Source organism: Muntiacus reevesi, chromosome 1 (assembly GCF_963930625.1).
Source record: "Muntiacus reevesi chromosome 1, mMunRee1.1, whole genome shotgun sequence".
NCBI classification, from domain to species: domain Eukaryota; kingdom Metazoa; phylum Chordata; class Mammalia; order Artiodactyla; family Cervidae; genus Muntiacus; species Muntiacus reevesi.
In genome coordinates this window covers 192,403,202-192,424,239 of record NC_089249.1, presented here as the reverse complement: position 1 = coordinate 192,424,239, position 21,038 = coordinate 192,403,202, and the positions used below count along the sequence as shown (strand labels likewise).

Genomic DNA, 21,038 nt, shown 5'->3' with positions numbered 1-21,038 from the left:
TGATTTTGCACACTCATACTGATAACAGAGTTATCTCCTATGTGGGCTGTCAGATACAGTTGCCTGCTTTTAATCTCTGGGTGTATGGACAGTGTCCTTTTAGCTGTGATGGCCTATGACTGGTTTGTAGCTCTTTGTTATCCCTTGCACTACCTGGTTATCATGAATTAATACCTCTGTAGCCTCCTGGCTCTGGTGTCTTTTATAATCAACCTTTGGGACTTTCAGATTCATTACTTGATGATGTCTCAACTTGTATTTTTCTCAAAAGTGGAAATTCCTCATTTCTTCTGTGACTCTCCTCACCTTTTCAAGCTTGCCTATGAAGATACCCCACTGATAAAATAATAATATATTTTATTGGTGCCATCTTTGGTGGTATTCCAGTTTCAGGGATCCTTTTCTCTTACACATGAATTATTCCTCCATTCTGAGAGTCCCATGGACAAGTTCCTCAGCAAGGCAGGCTAATCTCAATACTTAGGATTTCTTTTTTGGGTCTCTGGATTAGAAATGATCTCAGAATAAACATCTGGAGTTGGCAAACATGCCTTTTTAATCACATAAATTTCATAGTTCAAGTTTTTTATTTACTTATCATATTTATTATGTCTGAACGTTGTTTATTTTGTCATATGTTTGAAGGGATTAAGAGAGTATTCTGGATCTTATGTAAGTCAAATCATTGTATGATTGAATCGTATTCCACCTGTTGAACTTCCTGTATTTGTCACCCATGGCCTAGGCACCCCGTAGAAATTCACAATTCTTTACTAATTTATATATCAATGCAATTTGTAGCCATTTTCACAGTCCATGTTGGTTTTCTGTAAAACTGACTTCTATCAAATTTATTGATTCAGGTCTGTGGGGAGTGAATGTCACTTTTCTTCAATACTGATTTCATAAAGGAAGCACCTGATGACACAAATAAATGGAGAAATATACCGTGTTCATGGATTGGAAGAATCAATATTATGAAAAGAGTATACTACCCAAAGCAATCTATAGGTTCAATGCAATCCCTATCAAGCAACCAATGGTATTTTTCACAGAACTAGAATGAATAATTTCACAATTTGTATGGAAATAGAAAACACCTCGAATAGCCAAAGCAATCTTGAGAAAGAATGGAACTGGAGGAATCAACCTGCCTGATTTCAGACTCTACTACAAAGCCACAGTCATCAAGACAGTATGGGATTAGCACAAAGACAGAAATATAGATCAATGGAACAAAATAGAAAGCCCAGAGATAAATCCACATACCTACGGACACCTTATCTTCGACAAAGGAGGCAAGAATATACAATGGAGAAAAGACAACCTCTTTAACAAGTGGTGCAGGGAAAATTGGTCAACCACTTGTAAAAGAATGAAACTAGAACACTTTCTAACACCATACACAAAAATAAACTCAAAATGGATTAAAGATCTAAATGTAAGACCAGAAACTATAAAACTCTTAGAGGAGAACATAGGCAAAACATTCTATGACATAAATCACAGCAGGATCCTCTATAGCCCACATCCCAGAATATTGAAAATAAAAGCAAAAATAAACAAAAGAGACCTGAGGAAACTTAAAAGCTTTTGCACAACAAAGGAAGCTATAAGCAAGCTGAAAAGACAGCCTTCAGAATGGGAGAAAATAATAGCAAATGAAGAAACAGACAAAGGATTAATCTCAAACATATACAAGCAACTCCTACAGCTCAATTCCAGAAAAATGAATGACCCAATCAAAAAGTGGGCCAAAGAACTAAACAGACATTTCTCCAAAAAAGACATACAGATGGCTAACAAACATGAAAAGTTGCTCAACATCACTCATTATCAGAGAAATGCCAATCAAAATCTCAATGAGGTACCATTACACACCAGTCAGGATGGCTGCTATCCAAAAGTCTACAAGCAATAAATGCTGGAGAGGGTGTGGAGAAAAGGGAACCCTCTTACACTGTTGGTGGGAATGAAAACTAGTACAGCCACTGTGGAGAACAATGTGGAGATTCCTTATAAAACAGGAAATAGAACTGCCATATGACCCAGCAATGCTACTCCTGGGCATCCACACCAAGGAAACCAGATCTGAAAGAGACAATGTTCATCACAGAACTGTTTATAGTAGCCAGGACATGGAAACAACCTAGATGCCCATCAGCAGACAAATGGATAATGAAGCTATGGTACATATACAAAATGGAACATTCAGTTCAATTCAGTTCAGTTGCTCAATCGTGTCCGACTCTTTGGGACCCCATGAATCGCAGCACGCCACGCCTCCCTGTCCATCACCAACTCCCAGAGTTTACTCAAACTCATGCCCATCGAGTCGGTGATGCCATCCAGCCATCTCATCCTCTGTCGTCCCCTTCTCCTCCTGCCCCCAATCTCTCCCAGCGTCAGGGTCTGTTCCAATGAGTCAACTCTTTGCATGAGGGGGCCAAAGTGTTGGAGTTTTAGCTTCAACATCAGTCCGTCCAATGAACACCCGACTGATGTCCTTTAGGATGGACTGGTTGGATCTTCGTGCAGTCCAAGGGGCTCTCAAGAGTCTTCTCCTACACCACAGTTCAAAAGCATCAATTTTTCAGTGCTCAGCTTTCTTCATAGTCCAACTCTCACATCCACACGTGACCACTGGAAAAACCATAGACTTGACTACATGGACCTTTGTTTGCAAAGTAATGTCTCTGCTTTTTAATATGTTATCTAGGTTGGTCATAACTTTCCTTCCAAGGAGTAAGCGTCTTTTAATTTCATGTCTGCAGTCACCATCTGCAGTGATTTTGGAGCCCCCCCCAAAAAAGTCTGACACTGTTTCCACTGTCTCCCGATCTATTTCTCACGAGGTGATGGGACCAGATGACATGATCTTAGGTTTCTGAATTTTAAGCTTTAAGCCAACTTTTTCACTCTCCTCTTTCACTTTCATCAAGAGGCTTTTCAGTTCCTCTTCACCCTCTGCCATAAGGGTGGTGTCATTTGCATGTCTGAGGTGCCTGATATTTCTCCTGGCAATCTTGATTCCAGCTTGTGCTTCTTCCAGCCCAGCGTTTCTCATGATGTACTCTGCATAGAAGTTAAATAAGCAGGGTGACAATACACAGCCTTTATGTACTCTTTTTCCTATTGGAACCAGTCTGTTGTTCCATGTCCAGTCCTAACTGTTGCTTCCTGACCTGCATACAGGTTTCTCAAGAGGCAGGTCAGGTGGTTTGGGATTCCCATCTTTTTCAGAATTTTCCACAGTTTATTATGATCCACACAGTCGAAGACTTTGGCGTAGTTAATAAAGCAGAAATAGATGTTTTTCTGGAACTCTCTTGTTTTTCGATGATCCAGCAGATATTGGCAATTTGATCTCTGGATCCTCTGCCTTTTCTAAAACCAGCTTGAACATCTGGAAGTTCATGGTTTATGTATTGCTGAAGCCTGTTTGGAGAATTTTGAGCATTACTTTACTAGTGTGTGACATGAGTGTCACTGTGCACTAGTTTGAGCATTCTTTGGGATTGCTATTCTTAGGGATTGGATGAAAATGGACCTTTTCTAGTCCTGTGGCCACTGCTGAGTTTTCCAAACTTGCTGGCATATTGAGTACAGCACTTTCACAGCATCATCTTTTAGGATTTGAAATAGCTCAACTGGAATTCCATCACCTCCAATAACGTTGTTCATAGTGATGCTTTCTAAGGCCCACTTGACTTCACATTCCAGGATGTCTGGCCTAGGTGAGTGGTCACACCATTGTGATTATCTGTGTCATGAAGATCTCTTTTGTACAGTTCTTCTGTGTATTCTTGCCACCTCTTCTTAATATCTTCTGCTTCTGTTAGGTCCATACCATTTCTGTCCTTTATCGAACCCATGTTTGCCTGAAATTTTCCCTTGGTATCTCTAATTTTCTTAAAGAGATCTCTAATCTTTCCCGTTCTGTTGTTTTCCTCTATTTCTTTGCATTGATCACTGAGAAAGACTTTCTTATCTCTCCTGGCTATTCCTTGGAACTCTGCATTCAAATGGGAATACCTTTCCTTTTCTCCTTTGCTTTTTGCTTTTCTTCTTTTTCATAGCTATTTGTAAGGCCTCCTCAGACAACCATTTTGCCTTTTTGCATTTCTTTTCCATGGAGATGGTCTTGATCCCTGACACTCGTACAATGTCACGAACCTCCGTCCATAGTTCATCAGGCTCTCTGTCTATCAGATCTAGTCCCTTAAATCTATTTCTTACTTCCACTGTATAGTCATAAGGGATTTGATTTAGGTCATACCTGAATGGCCCAGTGGTTTCCCCTACTTTCTTCAGTTTACGTCTGAATTTGGCAATAAGGAGTTCATGATCTGAGCCACAGTCAGCTCCTGGTCTTGTTTTTGCTGACTGTATAGAGTTTCTCCATCCTTTACTGCAAAGAATATAATCAATCTGATTTTGGTGTTGACCATCTGGTGATGTCCATGTGTAGAGTCTTCTCTTGTGTTGTTGGAAGAGGGTGTTTGCTATGACCAGTGCGTTCTCTTGGCAAAACTCTATTAGCCTTTGCCCTGCTTCATTCCATACTCCAAGGCCAAATTTCCCTGTTACTCCAGGTGTTTCTTGACTTCCTACTTTCACATTCCAGTCCCCTATAATGAAAAGGACATCTTTTTTGGGTGTTAGTTCTAAAAGGTCTTGTAGGTTTTCATAGAACCGTTCAACTTCAGCTTCTTCAGCATTACTGGTTGGGGCATAGGCTTGGATTACCGTGATAATGAATGGTTTGCCTTGGAAACAAACAGAGATCATTCTGTCGTTTTTGAGATTGCATCCAAGTACTGCATTTTGGACTCTTTTGTTGACTATGATGGCTACTCCATTTCTTCTAAGGGATTCCTGCTCACAGTAGTAGATATAATGGTCATCTGAGTTAAATTCACCCATTCCAGTCCATTTTAGTTCACTGATTCCTAGAATGTCAACATTCACTCTTGCCATCTCCTGTTTGACCACTTCCAATTTGCCTTGATTCATGGACCTAACATTCCAGGCGCCTATGTAATATTGCTCTTTACAGCATCAGACCTTGCTTCTATCACCAGTCGCATCCCCAACTGGGTGCTGTTTTTGCTTTGGCTCCATCCCTTCATTCTTTCTGGAGTTATTTCTCCACTGATCTCCAGTAGCATATTGGGCACCTACCGACCTGGGGAGTTCCTCTTTCAGTATCCAATCATTTTACCTTCTCATACTCTTCATGGGATTCTCAAGGCAAGAATACTAGAGTGGTTTGCCATTCCCTTCTCCAGTGGACCACATTCTGTCAGACCTCTCCACCATGACCTGACTGTCTTGGGTGGCCCCACACGGCATGGCTTAGTTTCATTGAGTTAGACAAGCGCCCCAGCTGTGATGGACTGTGCAGAAGCGTGCCGACTGCATCAGACCTCACAGAAGTGTGGTCGTGAGGAGCTACCCCTCGCCCAAGGTCAGGGGTAGAGACCGAGAGCCCCAGAGGGCGAAAGTGCAGGAGCAGCGGCCGAGAGGAGCAACCCCACCTCCAAGGAGCGGCTGCTGTCAGGCACAGGAGGGCTGAGAGCACCTACTCCACGTTCAAGGTCAGGAGGGTCAGCCGAGAGAAGATACCCCTCCTCCAAGTTAAGGAGCAAGGGCTGCACTTTGCTGGAGCAGCTGTGAAGAGATACCCCATGTCCCAGGTAAGATAAACCCAAGTAAGATGGTAGGTGTTGCGAGAGAGCATCTGAGGGCAGACACACTAAATGGAATATTACTCAGCCATTAAAAAGAATTCATTTGAATCAGTTCTAATGAGGTGGATGACACTTGAGCCCATTATAGAAAGTGAAGTAAGTCAGAAAAATAAAGACCAATACAGTATACTAACGCATATATATGGAATTTAAAAAGATGGTAACGATAACCCTATATGCAAGACAATAAGAGACACAGAAGTAGAGAACAGACTTTTGGACTCTGTGGGAGAAGGCGAGGGTGGGATGTTCTGAGAGAATAGCACTGAAACAAGTATACTATCAAATGTGAAACAGATTGCCAGCCCAGGTTGGATGCATGAGACAAGTGCTCAGGGCTGGTGCACTGGGAAGACCAGAGGGATGGGATGGGGAGGGAGGCAGGAGGGAGGATTGGGATGGGGAACACATGAAAATCCATGGCTAATTCATGTCAATGTATGGCAAAAACCACTACAATACTGTAAAATAATTAGCCTCCAACTGATAAAAATAAATGAAAAAAAAAATCCTCCTGCCTGAGTCCCACTGAGATAAGCTGGCACCTGGGACCCTTTGCCGCAGTGCTTCCACCTGGACAAATGTCTCCTTAAGCAGCAAAATACAAAGAAACTTCAGAGACTAAAATATGACTGTGTGCACGCACAGATGGGGCAAATTATGAACAAGCTAATTATAAAAGGGCTAAAAACCCCACCTACCACTTCTGAAGAGTCAGGCGCAAAAATAGGGGGTTGGGAGCATAAGCAGGGTAACACTAATGCCCCCTGCACACAACACCATGAGAGATGTGGGCAAACCACATAAGCCACTCCTCTGGCCCAACCCCTGGACACATCCCTACCTTCACTGCATATAAGGAATATGCTCACCCCCCACACACATCCCCACCCCAGGGAGAAAGCAAGGGTATAGTTGTTGGTCCCATCTGCCTCCTGCCGCAGTCAGGGCCTCGATAAAGCCTTGCCTGAGTTTCCTGCCTGGTCTCTAGTCATTAGTCATTGTCTGGGAAGGCCAAGAACCCTGATCCATATCACCATGATCATAGATTGAGTTTTAATTGGACTGGAGAATTAAAAGAGTATGAACAGTTCTCATAGCATCCCAGGTGGGTCTTGGTGGCTCAGTGGTAAAGAATCCACTTGCAGTGCAGGATACTTGCAGGAGACACAGGTTTGATCCCTGGGTCAGGCAGATTCCCCTGGAAGAAGAAATGGCAACCCACTCCAGTATTCTTGCCTGGGAAATCATATGGACAGAGGAACCTGGTGGGCTACAGTCCATAGGATCACAAACGAGTCAGACGTGACGTAGCGACTAAACAACAGCAACAGGTGGGTCTAGCACGAAGCCAAGGTTTGAGAATTACTAAATTTTGTAAGATCTTTCATTCAAAAATGAGTTATGTGTCTTGAGTCCCTTACTGTTCATGGTCAGACCCTGAAGTGAAAAGACAATAAAAGAGAAGATAGAAAAGTGTTTGCCTTACATCAGTGTGATTTGTCTCAATATTCCTGGCAACATTATTTCACATGTCTTCTCTTTCCACATTCTACAGCTTGGTCATAGTTGCTGGTCATTTAGACATTGTTTATGTGCTCCAAACTTATCCTTTTTTACTTTACATTGTGATGGTGTGGTGGGGGCTGGAAATCTTTAACCTGCCTGCTCTGAATTTTCATATTTTCCCTTTAGGTTCTTCCAGTTCATAGTCAGTAAAAGTCATCTTGCCCTAACTCCCAGTCTTTCCCCTATATCCGTTAGCCCATGGCATTGACACTATTTCCTGCAGCTAGGGCTCTGTGTTACTATATATATATTTGGCCTGTCATTTCTCTATAATCATTCAATTACCTATATTAAATTATTGTCAATTAAAATAACTAGTGTAATTTCCCTTTTCTTATTTGAATCCTGATTAATAAATCACAATACATTGCAAAATGCAATTTAAAACTTGCAAAGTGAACTTAGGATAAAAAAGATGATTGTAATGATATGTCTTGGTCAAGGGTACGCCATTGAGGCTTAGTAGCGGTGTGATGTAAATCCATGGCTGATTCATGTCTATGTATGACAAAAAGCACTACAATATTGTAAAGTAATTAGCTTCCAACTAAAAAAAATAAATGAAAAAAAATTAGAAAAATGAAATAAAGTAGTGGTATGGTATTTCCAATTACTGGTTCTAATTGTGTCTTCAGATCACTGTCACCCAAGTCATTATGAATACTTTTATCTTAACTGTTATTACTCGAGGATAGCAAAGAACCATGTCCTTAGCAAAGGGGGATCTTTCCTTTCACTAGTAACCACTTCATTAAAATTCACTTTGTAAAAATGCTTCCTTCTCTTCTGTCAGGATCAAACTATCTTGGCCTCTTCTGTCTTCAGCTAGATATCCAGTTACCCATGACCACATCAATCTTTCCTTTAGAGATGCTTCACACAGTTTATTTATTTATTTACTTATTTATTTTTGGCTGTGCTGATCCTTGTTGCCATACTCAAACTTCCTCTACTTGAGGCAAGTGGGAACTACTCTTTGATGTGGTATGTGGACTTCACATTGCAGTGGTTTCTCTTGTTGCAGAGCATGGGCTCTATGCATGTTTGCTTCAGTAGTTGAGGCTTATGGGCTCTAGAGCACAGGCTCAGTAGCTGTGGCCCATGGGTTTAGCTGTCCAGTGGCATGTGGAATCTTCTGAGACCAGGGGTTGAACCTCTGCCCTTGGCATTGGCTGGTGGATTTTTAACCACTGGACCACCAGGGAAATCCTTCATATGGTTTCTGAGGTAGCAATGTCAGCTTTCTGAAAAGCTGTCCAGTAATTTACTCTGCCTTTTACCAGGAAGCTAAATCACCCACCAACTTCACTAATGATGAATCTAGTATCTGATTTACTATTCCTACTAAGAAATGACTTCAGTTTAATATAAGGTTTTTTCCTCCCTCGCAAGCTCCTAAAATGTCACAACACTCACACCGTCTATCCTCCTGGTCACTTGGGCTCATTAAAATTATATTCTGCCATTTACACCCACACGTTATTAGCATACTTTCTCTAATATCCAAGTATATTGGTAAATATTCAAGTTTTCTTCATATCAGTTAGTGAGAAACCAATCTCTGAGTTCCTCATATAGAAAAATCTGAGCCAGATTGATGGCAAATGTAAGACATAGAGGTTGCCACAAACTATGATATCCATATACTCACTTAATGAACCAGAATCACATTTTTTATTGAAGTAGAGTTGATTTACAATGTTTGCCAATGTCTGCTATAGCAAAGTGAATAAGTTATACACATATATACATTCTTTTTTATTGTCATTCAGTTGCTCAGCCATGTCCAAATCTCTGTGACCCTATGGACTGCAGCACACCAAGTTTCCCTGACCTTCACTATTTTTTAAATATGCTTTTCTATTTGCCACTTGCAGCAACATGGGTGCAACCAGAGATTATCATACTAAGTGACGTAAGTCAGAAAGAGAAATGCCTTATGATATCACTTACATGTGGAATCTAAAATATGGCACAAGTTAACCTATCTACAAAGGTGAGACAGATTCATAGAGAACCATAGAATTCATAGAGAATGGTTGCCACAGGCGAGAGATGGGAAGAGAGAGAGGGATAGACTAGGATTTGGGGGTTGGTAGATGCAAAAAGTGAAGAGGAACTGAAGTCTCCTGATGAAAGTGAAAGAGGAGAGTGGGAAAGTTGACTTAAAGCTCAACATTCAGAAAACTAAGATCATGGCATGTGGTCCCATCAGTTCATGGCAAATAGATGGGGAAACAGTGGAAACAGTCAGACTTTTTTTGGGGGGGCTCCAAAATCACTGCAGATGGTGATTGCAGCCATGAAATTAAAAGACGCTTACTCCTTGGAAGGAAAGTTATGACCAAACTAGATAGCATATTAAAAAAGCAGAGACATTACTTTGCCAACAAAGGTCCATGTAGTCAAGGCTCTGGTTTTTCCAGTGGTCATGTATGGATGTGAGAGTTGGAATGTGAAGAAAACTGAGCACTGAAGAATTGATGCTTTTGAACTGTGGTGTTGGAGAAGACTCTTGAGAGTTCCTTGGACTTCAAGAAGATCCAACCAGTCCATCCTAAAGAGGTCAGTCCTGGGTGTTCATTGGAAGGACTGACGCTGAAGCTGAAACTCCAATACTTTGGCCACCTCATGCGAAGGGTTGACTCATTAGAAAAGACCCTGATGCTAGGAAGAATTGGGGGCAGGAGGAGAAGGGGACAAGAGAGGATGAGATGGCTGGATGGCATCACCGACTAGATGGACATGAGTTTGAGTAAACTCTGGGAGTTGGTGATGGACAGGGAGGCCTGGTGTGCTGCGATTCATGGGGTCGCAGAGAGTCAGACACGGCTAAGCGACTGAACTGAACTGAACTGAACTGAGATGCAAAAATTACATTTAAAAAAAGACTTCAAGAGTTCAAATATAAAGATTCTAACAAGAATATATTTGGAGAGAAATGAGCCCTTTCTAGTTGAGCAGGAATCCGAAGCCTCTAGAGATAAATGTTGAATTGTTCCTGAAATGGCTTTGACTTCTCTTGGCAAAGACAAAAAGATGTTTTTTTCTCTTCAACAAATTTAAATGTCACAGTCAACATATGACTCTAATAAAAAATATATAAAGAAGCACATTATGAACTAACTCTCTACACCCACTTTCTGAAAAAAAAAAAAACCATATAAAAATACTAATAAGGTTAGGTAATTTCAAAATTAAAAATTACCTGAATTATGACCACATAAAAAGTTTGAATTCTAGATGAGCTCAACTATTATTAAGTCTTTGAATTTCAGGATATAAGGATGCTCTAAAATTACCACCACCAGGGATCGAACCCATGTCTCCTGCATTGCAGGCGGATTCTTTACTATCTGAGGTGCCAGAGAAACCCCATGTGAGCGTCCCCAAATTATTTAAGCAAACTGTCCACTTCCTGATGACTCTGTCAAAATAGATAGCTTTCTAATGTATTCAGCAGAAAACTGAGAAACTGGGTTGTTATTCAAAATAGCAAAAAATGTCCATCACCAACACCAAAATCCATTTCCAATGCCAAAATGCACACTGCCAACCAGGATTCTTAAAAGCAAAGTAGGAAGCTCTCCTTGGAGACATAAATCTTAACTGAAGAAAAGTGGAAATATATATCAGATTCTGAGTATAAGAGAACTAATTCTCTCTAAATTTCATTATTAGTTCAATGGATGTGCAGATTTAAGATGTACATTTTTCATTTTTAATTGAGAGCAATATTTATAACTTTTATAAGATCCCTATAACTTGGAAGTTAGAAGGAAGATGCGCAGGTGAGCTTTCTCCTGAGACAAGGAAGGGTTCAGACTCTTTCAAGGGCATTCATTTTTCTCCTTTTTCTCTTAAATTAATATTAGGAAGTCCTCAGAGATTATGAGAACCTAGACCCATTTGGCTAATTATGAGCTTTGTGCATTGAGCTCCCAAGGTCACACAATTGTAAATAATCACCTTCCAGCCCTTCAGTTTCAGGTTCCAGTCCAGTGGGTTTCATACTGTGTCTTCTCCTCCCAGAGTCATCCCTTGTCAGCATCAGAGTTCATGCCTGAGACTGTCTTTCTGCCAGTCCTGAGGACAGAGCCTGAGTTTTCATCACTTAGGAGGCAGGAGAGGGGTTGTTGCATTACCAATCCTTGGTCACGACCCACCGAAGATGTAGAACAGTGGAGGAAGTGCCTAGGGAGAAACTGGATGGAGGAAGGGCTGGAGGAGCATTGCATTCTTTATCATCAATACAAGTAGGACAATTCTTTGTACCTCACATTATCAGTGGAATCAAACAGTATTTGTCTGTACCTAATGTATGTTGATGGCTCAGCGGGTAAAGAATCTACCCACAATACAGGAGATACTGGGAAGTTGGGTTCGATCTCAGGGTCAGAAAGATTCCCTGGAGGCAGAAATGGCAACCCACTCCAGTATGCTTGCTTGAAAAATCCCATGGACAGAGGAGTCTGGTGGACTACAGGCCATGGGGTTGGAAAGAGTCAGAGACGACTGAGCACAGCGCACAACATAAGGTACATTGTAATGCATTTTTAAGGTTAACTTAATACATGTCTTACAAACAAATTATGCTTTCTTTTTTCCCTATAGAGTCAGAAAGTACATTGGCAGGTGCCAGGGGCCAGGGAGTGGGAGGGTGGAAAGGAGGGATGGCAAGTTAGTGTTCATGGGGACATAGTTTCAGCTTAGGAAGGTGAAAAATGGGGAGATGCGTGATGGTGAGAGTTTCACAGCAATGTCAGTGTACCTTATGCCTCAGAACTGTACAGTTAAATACAGTTAAAAGAGTATGTTTTATACTGTGTGACTTATCCCACAAAAATGGACAAGCAGAACAGTCAGATAGCCATAAGGGAGAGAATCAGTATTCATTGTTTCAGCTCAAAAGACCATGAAGTTTAAATCCCTGGTTCTGCGGGGAGTGCAAGAACTCTCTTACACAGTTTTCCCTCAATCCCACGCTGGTTCTAGTGGCTGTACACATCTCTCCCACCATAGCAGGAAATACACCCTTGTATATAGTCCCTTAAGCGCTAAAATGATCTTGAAAGTGATGATGACAATGATGGAAATGATGACATTAATCACAACATCATGAAGTTTCTAACTTAGGGTTTCCTAGTGCCAGTCTCCAAGATAAGTTTTTTCTTTTTTTAAAGAGTGAGTTAAATTTATGCTCTTTTTAAAAGTTGAAATAAATTGACTTGTTAGCTTCAAGTACATAACCTGATGATCTGAAATTTTGTCCATTATATACCATATAAACTTATTATAATATTATTGACTGTATTCCCTGTACTGTACATTACATCCCTGTGACTTGTTTATTTTGTAAATACTGAATTCTTTTCTCTGAGAAAGTGAGAGAAAAGTGAGATTGTGCACAAGCCATTTAAGATCAGAGTCTTCATTTCCTACAAGCCCCCTGGCCCTCCTGGGCATTAACACTCCTGGTCTTCAAAACCTATTAAGGGGTTTTTCTTCCTGGTTGCGAGACCCCAGGATTGGGGCTGCCTAAGTGAGGTTGAGGCTCCCTACTCCTTAGAGAGGACCTCCGAGTTTGTGATATCCTTCCAAGATAAGCTTTTAAAATTTATTTTTTATTTTATTATCAGAGTATGATTTCTTTACAATGTTGTGTTTTTTTCTGCTGTACTATGAAGAGAATCAGCTGTATGTATTATGTATGTATGTATCAGCCATAAAAAAGAATGAAATTGAGTCATCTGTAGTGATGTAGATGGACCTAGAGTCTGTCATACAGAGTGAAATAAGCCAGAAAGGGAAGGACAAATATCATGTATCAACACATATATATGGAATCTAGAAAAATGGTACAGGTGAACCCATTTACAGGGCAGAAATAGAGATGCAGATGTAGAGAATGGACATGTGGATGCAGAGGGGGCAGGGGAGGGAGGAACAAATGGGGAGAGTACCAAGATAAGTTTTTTAATGTAGCTTGCTATCTGCAAAACCACCTTGAAACAAGAGAGACGTGTATTATCATTATTTTACAGCTCAGCCTTTGAGGACAGGAGCACAATATTTCCATGTATTTGTATTTAATTGCAGTCTTGGGTGGAAAAGGCTGAAGTCAAGTTTGCATCCAAGAGCCAGACTCCATTCACAGGGCCTCTAGACAACATTCTCACCTGTCCATCCAACCTCATATTTCTCTTTTCTGTAACTAGAGGCAGAGACCCCCTGTTTACTATGCTCTTACCTTCGGGGTTCCTATAGTGGAGAGCAGCAGGTGGCATTGCTGTATCAGCTATAGGAAGTTAGCTGGGATCATAGGTGGAGTTCATAGAATGTGCTGGCACACAGTAATTTAGGGCAGTGCTTTCTCTTTCCCCAGCTCCTTGATTTTGCTTTATTATCTACTTCTACCTTCATCCTTATAATTGATCATCTTTCAATTTCTGTTAGTTGTTCAGTTGTGTCTGAATCTTTGTGACCCTATGGACTGTAGCCCACCAGGTTCCTCTGTCCATGGAATTCTCCAGGCAAGAACACTGGAGTGGATAGCCTTTTCCTTCTCCAGGGGATCTTCCCAACTTAGGGATCGAACCCGGGTCCCCCACATTGCAGTCTTTACCATCTGAGCCACCAGGAAATCTCTAAGGGAGACAAATTCAGAATGTTGGGCTGCATTCATAGGAAACAGGAGACTATTAAGAGGCAGTGCCTGCATGCTCGTTGCTTCAGCCGTGGCCGACTCTTTGTGAACCTGTGGACTGTAGCCCTCCAGACGCCTCTCTGTCCATGGGATCTCCAGGCAGGAATACTAGAGTGGGTTACCATTTCCTCCTCCAAAGGATCTTCCTGACCCTAGGATTGAACCTGTGTCTCCTGGGTCTCCTGCATTGCGGGAAGTTTCTTTACTCCTGAGCCACTGAGGAAGTTCCACGAAAAGACTTGCCTTGGGAAATTAGAACAGACCTCTGGACTTCCTCTTAGACTCTCTGAAGTGAAGGGAGACAGTCAAGTTCAGTGCATGGGCTTCAGAGACACTCCATTCAATTTTAAATCCATCTGATCTACTTGTTATCTGTGTGACATAAAGAAAGTTCTGAGTATCTCTGAGCCTCAGTGTTGTCAATTGAATTGATCTCCAGTTGATACAACTGCACTGATTAAGCATTAGACACAATCAGTATTGAATATGTGAATAAATATGAGATGGATGCATGTAGGAACAGAAAGGGATATTTTTGATATTATTATTTTTATTACTAAGTACCATATAGTCAAGTAAGATATCCTGCTATATGAAGGTTTGGTTTTCTTCAGAACCCTGCGAAAACATTTTCTTGGTCCTTTCTTAAGTAGTTACTGACACGTTGTTGTTCTTGTTGTTTGGTTGCTCAGTTGTGTCCAAGTCTTTTGTGACCCCATGGACTGTAGCCTGCCAGGTTACTCTGTGCATGGGATTTCCCAGGCAAAAATACTGGAGTAGATTGTCATTTCCTTCCCCAGTGGATCTTCCTGACCCAGGGATCGAACTCACGTCTCCAGCAAGTCTCCTGCATTGCAGGAGATTCTTTACCACTGAGCCACCAGGGAAGACCCTAATGCCTGGAGGGAAACAACTGAATCACATTCATTTCTTTTTTAAAAAAATTGTTGGAGTGTAGCTGATTTACAATGTTGTGTGAATCAGTTATATATATACATATATTCACTCTTTTTTTTTTTTTAGATTCCTTTCCCATATAGGCCATTACAGAGGATTGAGTAGAGTCCTCTGTTTCATATCACTTCTATGTGGAATCTTGTGAACTTGTTTGTAGACTTCTTGATGATGGCCATCCTGAACAATTATGAAGTAACTGTCATTGTAGTTTTGATTTGCATTTCTCCATTAATTAGTCCTGTTAAGCATCTTCTCATATGCTTTTTAGCCACTCATATTAATTTCTGATTCCCCAGAAATACTTAAAATTCCCTAAATTCCCTAAACCTTGCTTGGCACAGAGTAAGCTGCAAGGAAAACAATTTTTGTTAAATACTGAATACACTCTTCCTTGGTTCTCAGAAACAGAGTCTAGGCAATAGGGGTTCCGCACACTGGGAGCTTTCTTCTTTCCAGAGACGTGCTCAGCACTGGACCGAAGAGAAAACAGGGCTTGAGTAAATCTATGTCATAGATTTTCTAAGGGAGCGGTTGCTTTCTATTCAATAGAACCTACAATAATCTAGCCCACCAGGCTTCTCTGTCCACGGGATTCTCCAGACAAGAATACTGGAGTAGGTTGCCATTTTCTTCTCCAGGGAATCTTCCCAACCCAGTGATTGAACCCAGGTTTCCCAGATCACAGGCAGATTCTTTACCCTGTGAGCCACCAGGGAAGCCCAAAATATTCAATTATTAAAAATGTGGGTATTTCTTGAGAGAAAGAGAGAGAGTTTTACTGTGTGAACTAAGACACATTTTAAGATTTCTACTTATTCTCTGAATTAACTTTGTGAGACATGATGGTCTTCTATCTCTCTACCATATAATAGAATAAAAGACCATTAATTTTCAAAAGGTCTTTAAACATTTTGGAGAAGGTATTTCAACAGTAAACCCACTATTCCAATAATAACTCAAATTTTTATTTGAAAACCATGACTATTTATGAAGTGTAAGCCTCTGTTAGACGCCACACAAGTCCCAGAGGTAGGTGTTAGTCTTCCCATTTCTAGGTAAGGGATGCAAACATAGAGAGGTTGAGAGGTTTATACACACTCTATGTTTAATAGCTAAAAGATGTTACTTCTGACTTCTATCCCAGATCACCTGACTTCCATCCCAGAGATCTTCCCCCACCATTAGAGCAGCATGATTAAGTTCTTTTCAAACCTGCTGTAATCCCAAGTGTGCAAATGGAGGCAGAACCATGAATTTCTTCTCTTGGTACCTGGTGAGTTTATCTGTGAATTAGGGATATGGGTTGAGTGTTTACAGGGAACTTTAATGCATGCATGTTGTTGTTCATATAGTTTTGTGTGAATGGTAATGAATTTTATAGGCCATTTTGGATATCTGAGATGTATAATTATTATTATTCCTTATGAAAAGTGAAAGTGTTAATTTCTTAGTCATTTCTGACTCTTTGTGGCCCCATCGTCTATAACCCATCTGGCTCCTCTGTCCTTGGAACTCTCCAGGCAAGAATACTGGCATGGGTAGCCTTTCCTTGCTTCAGCATATCTTCTCCAGCCAGGGATTGAACATATATTTCCCACATGGCAGGCAGATTCTTTACAGTCTGACCACCAGCAAAGCCCCTGTATTCCCTATATAAGAAGGGAATCTTCACATGGGTCTAATATGAAACAACAACTGTTGTTTTTAGGCAGATTTTAGAAAACCTTTCTGATTTTAAACCTTGACAGTAAGAGACTATAGTTGATTTCACTTGATTTATCTATTGGGAAAACAAATGCAGTTAATTGAAGTAAAATTGTGAAAAACATAAGTTTTTACAAATCAATTATTTTTCATGCACATATTTTATATAGTTCACATTTGTTAATCCCAAACACACGATCCTTCCCTCCTTCACCCACTTGGTGACCACAAATTCTCTGTCTGTGAGTCTGTTTCATAGGTATGTTCATTTGTATTGCATTTTAGAGTCCACATATAACTGATATCATATGGTAATGTCTCTCTCTTTCTCACTTATTTCACTTTGTATGATCATCTCTAGGTCTATTCATATTGTTGAAATTGGCATTTTATATATATACATATATAATATATATAAAATATCTTTATCAATTCAACTGTTGATGGACATTTAGGTTGTTTCTATGTCTTGGTCATTGTGAATGGTGCTGCTATGAACACAGAGGTGTATGTCACATTTTCAGTTATAGTTTTGCATGGCTATTTGATTTTAACTTAGAATGCCTTAATGTGGTTTTAGGTCTCTGAGGGTTATAATGCAAATCAACAGAATTTGGATAAGATAAAGTACACTTGAGTGCTTCATAGTGTCCATTAATTAGAGGATATTTAATTAACCTTTTAACCTAAAGAGGATATTAATTATTCCATATTTTAAAAATGGGGAACTGATATTTTACTGTGTTCATAGAATTGTTATCTGAAAAATCCTTGCTTATCTAACATTCATTAGCCTAATATCTAAAGTGAGTGTGTATAGAAACAGGTGAATAAGACAGACAGGTGAATAAGGAAAGAGTTTTAAGAAGAGCTCAGATAGAAATTTTGCTGAACATACTGGGGCATATTGAATGTACTTCAAGTGTGATTATTTTACTTGTAAATTACTTGAATTAAAAAAGTATGCATTTATCTGGGTGTTCTGTTTTGTTTATTCCAACTCTCTCTTCTTTGTTGACAGGTGCTGCATCTACATGGAAGCACAGAATTTTACACAGGTCTCAGAATTCCTCCTCATTGGACTCTCAGATGATCCAGACCTGCAGCCCCTTCTCTTTGGGCTCTTCCTGTCCATGTACCTGGTAGCCATGTTCGGGAACCTGCTCGTCATCCTGGCTGTCATCTCTGACTCCCACCTCCACACTCCCATGTACTTCTTCCTCTCTAACCTGTCCTTGGCTGACATTGGTTTCATCACCACCACAGTCCCCAAGATGCTTGTACATATCCAGGCACACAGAAAGTTCATCACCTACGCAAATTGTCTGACTCAGGTGTCCTTTTTTTTCTTTTTGGGGTGTTTGGACAATCTACTCCTGGCTGTGATGGCCTATGACCGATTGGTGGCCATCTGTCACCCCCTACATTACCCACTCATCATGAAACCCCGCCTCTGTGGTTTTTTGGTTTTGCTGTCATTTTTCAGCAGCCTTTTGGACTCCCTGATTAACTCCTTGATGGTGTTGCAACTCACCTTCTGCACAAGTGTGGAAATCCCTAATTTCTTTTGTGATGTTCCTCAACTTCTCCATCTTGCCTGTTCTGATATGTCCATCGATAAGATAATCATCTATTTTACTGGTGCCATTTTTGGTGGTATTCCCGCCTCAGGGATTCTTTACTCTTACACTCGAATTGTTTCCTCCATTCTGAGAGTCCCATCAGCAGATGGAAAGTACAAAATCTTTTCTACCTGTGGCTCTCACCTAGTAGTTGTTTGTTTATTTTATGGAACAGCCCTTGGTGCGTACCTCAGCTCAGCCATCTCACAATCTCTCAGGAAGGATTAAGTAGCCTCAGTGATGTACACCATAGTCACTCCAGTGTTTATCCCCTTCATCTATAGCCTGAGGAATAAGGACACCAAGAGTTCCTTGTGGAAGATTATCAGCAGAATAGCCTAATCTCAATATATATCTTATCCTTTTCAGTTCGGAGGAGAAGAAAATGCAGTCAAATTCAATATGCACAACAAGAAATTCTGAATCTACAGTCACATGGAGTATAGGTACCCATATGGCTCTTTACCATTTGTTTATACAATTGTTCCTTTTAGTATAACTTTAACAAAATTAGGAGGTTATTTTTGGTTTACCACTTAAATCATAGTCACTTCAGAATTATGTACAAAATATCAGTCTATATGTCCCACTGTCAAATACCCTTGGCTGATTCATGTCAAGGTATGGCAAAAACCACCACAATATTGTAAAGTAATTAGCCTCCAATTAACATAAATAAGTAAATTAAAAGAAAAAATATCAGTATACCCTTCTCACTTTCCTTACCCAATTACCCAGATCTTGGTCATAAGCTGTCTTATTTCTATCGACGTAAAGTAATCATAGTTCTTTCTTGTTATTCAAAGATTCTATACTTTGCAATAATTTTTCCTACTTGTTCAGAGAATCTAAATCCTATCCTTTAGGGTGAAAACATCTATGATAATTTACCCCTTAATGATCTAGAGAAGAAAATGGCAACCCCACTCCAATATTCTTGCCTGGAAAATCCCATGGACAGAGGAACCTGGCAGGCAGGTTGTTGCTTAATCACTAAGTCAACTCTTTGCAACCACATGGACTGTAGTCAGCCAGGTTCCTCTGTCCATGGGATTTCCCTGGCCCAGGGATTGAATCTGTCTGTGTCTCCTGAATTGGCAGACAGATTCTTTACCACTGAGCCAGTGGGGAAGCCAATATTACACAATATTACATAAGCTAAACCTATATTCCTTTAGTATTTAAAGGCCTCTTACGATGGCCTAAAATTCCCATACTAGAATAAAAATGTCTTTAAAAAAAATTCCAGCAGTCACTCAAAGTACAGATCAACCCAATATTGTATAAATATTTCAATAAAAAAGGGAACTGCTGTTTTATAAGACTAATTAGAATCTGGTACAGAAAACAATATATTCCATTCTTGCTACTGGAAATAGGTTTCTGATGAACCCTGATGAAGATGATATCCAGTCATGTACACTAATATTTTATTGGAGAAAAAGGACAAATTGCAACATTAGCAGACTATTGAACCCAGATTATAAGAAGCTTGGAAATTGCCATTCCCTTGTAAAAATAACTAAAAAACTTAACAATCTTAATTATTGAGATATAATTGACATATAACATATTAGTTTCAACTATATGACATAATGTTTCAACATTTCTGTATATTGTGAATGATCACAACATTGAATCTAATTATTATTCATCCCCACACATAGTTAGAATTTTCTTCTCCTGTGATATGAGGAGATATGTCTTTATGCTACTATATTTTTTCTTTCATGTCTTTAATCTTTCAATAATCAGTCACTTTCATTAAATTATCTTCATTAAAATAATTAGCATGTTTTCTCTCCTTTTTTAAACTCTGAATGGTAAATGATAACATGGAGAATTAAGGTATGTTGTGAAGTTCTACAATTGGAAGATTGCAAAGTGTGCTCAGGGGGAAAAAGGTGATTTTAATGATATACCTTGATCTAGTGTGTACAACTGAGCTTAATGTGATGGCATCATATTTCCAGTTTCTGTGTGGCTCTAAATGTATCTGTGAATCCTTAAGTCATCCAAGTCATTATGAATAAATTCAACTTTAATTTATCTTTATTTTTTAAGGTAATATATTGATTAATGTTTTACATTTCTAGAAGAAACATACAAGTGCATATGGGGAATATAGATGGATAGATACACATATGTGAATTTTTCTAAATATATGTGGATATATAGTAATATACATAATAATATGGATAGGCATATATGCATTATCCTTCTCTAACATACCTAACAAATGATAACATACAGTAAACGTGCAGATATCTATATTATAAATCATCTGCTTGATATCAGAAGAGAAGTCACATGAAACTAGGTTTTCTACTCCCTGAAAAAAGAAAATAAAAGCATTTTAACAGCTCAAATTATTATTAAATCTGGGAAGGTTTTATCGAACCAGTAATTCCCATATAGCAGCCATCATATTTAATATGACATGTGTTAGTTATGTAATAATGATATTTTACTTTCCATTTATTTTCTTTAGGTTTTAAAATAGCATTGCATCAAAATACCCTTATGTATTGGACTGATCAATGCTTATTTTAATTTATATTATGCAAGGATAACAAAGTATCATGTTTTCAGCAATTAGGGGAGAAAACCTCACTAGGATTTCACTTTGTATCCATGCTTCCTGCTCTTCTGTCATAATCAGTTTTCATTGGACTCCTTTCTTGTACATACCCAAAATACAATGTACATATCAATCATTCCTTTAAA

General features: G+C 39.6%; 1 protein-coding gene across 1 annotated transcript; it reads left to right on the top strand.

Annotated features, from left to right (window-relative positions):
• The first annotated feature begins 17,723 nt into the window (after window positions 1–17,723).
• LOC136166295 (olfactory receptor 7E24-like) lies at window positions 17,724–18,539 on the top strand. Its single transcript, XM_065932413.1, has one exon. It carries the CDS (start codon window positions 17,724–17,726, stop codon window positions 18,537–18,539), a length of 816 nt encoding a protein of 271 aa, XP_065788485.1.
• Window positions 18,540–21,038: the final 2,499 nt, after the last annotated feature.

Coding starts and splice junctions, on each gene's coding strand:
- LOC136166295 (XM_065932413.1), top strand. CDS start 17,724: ATGGAAGCACAGAATTTTACACAGGTCTCAGAATTCCTCCTCATTGGA.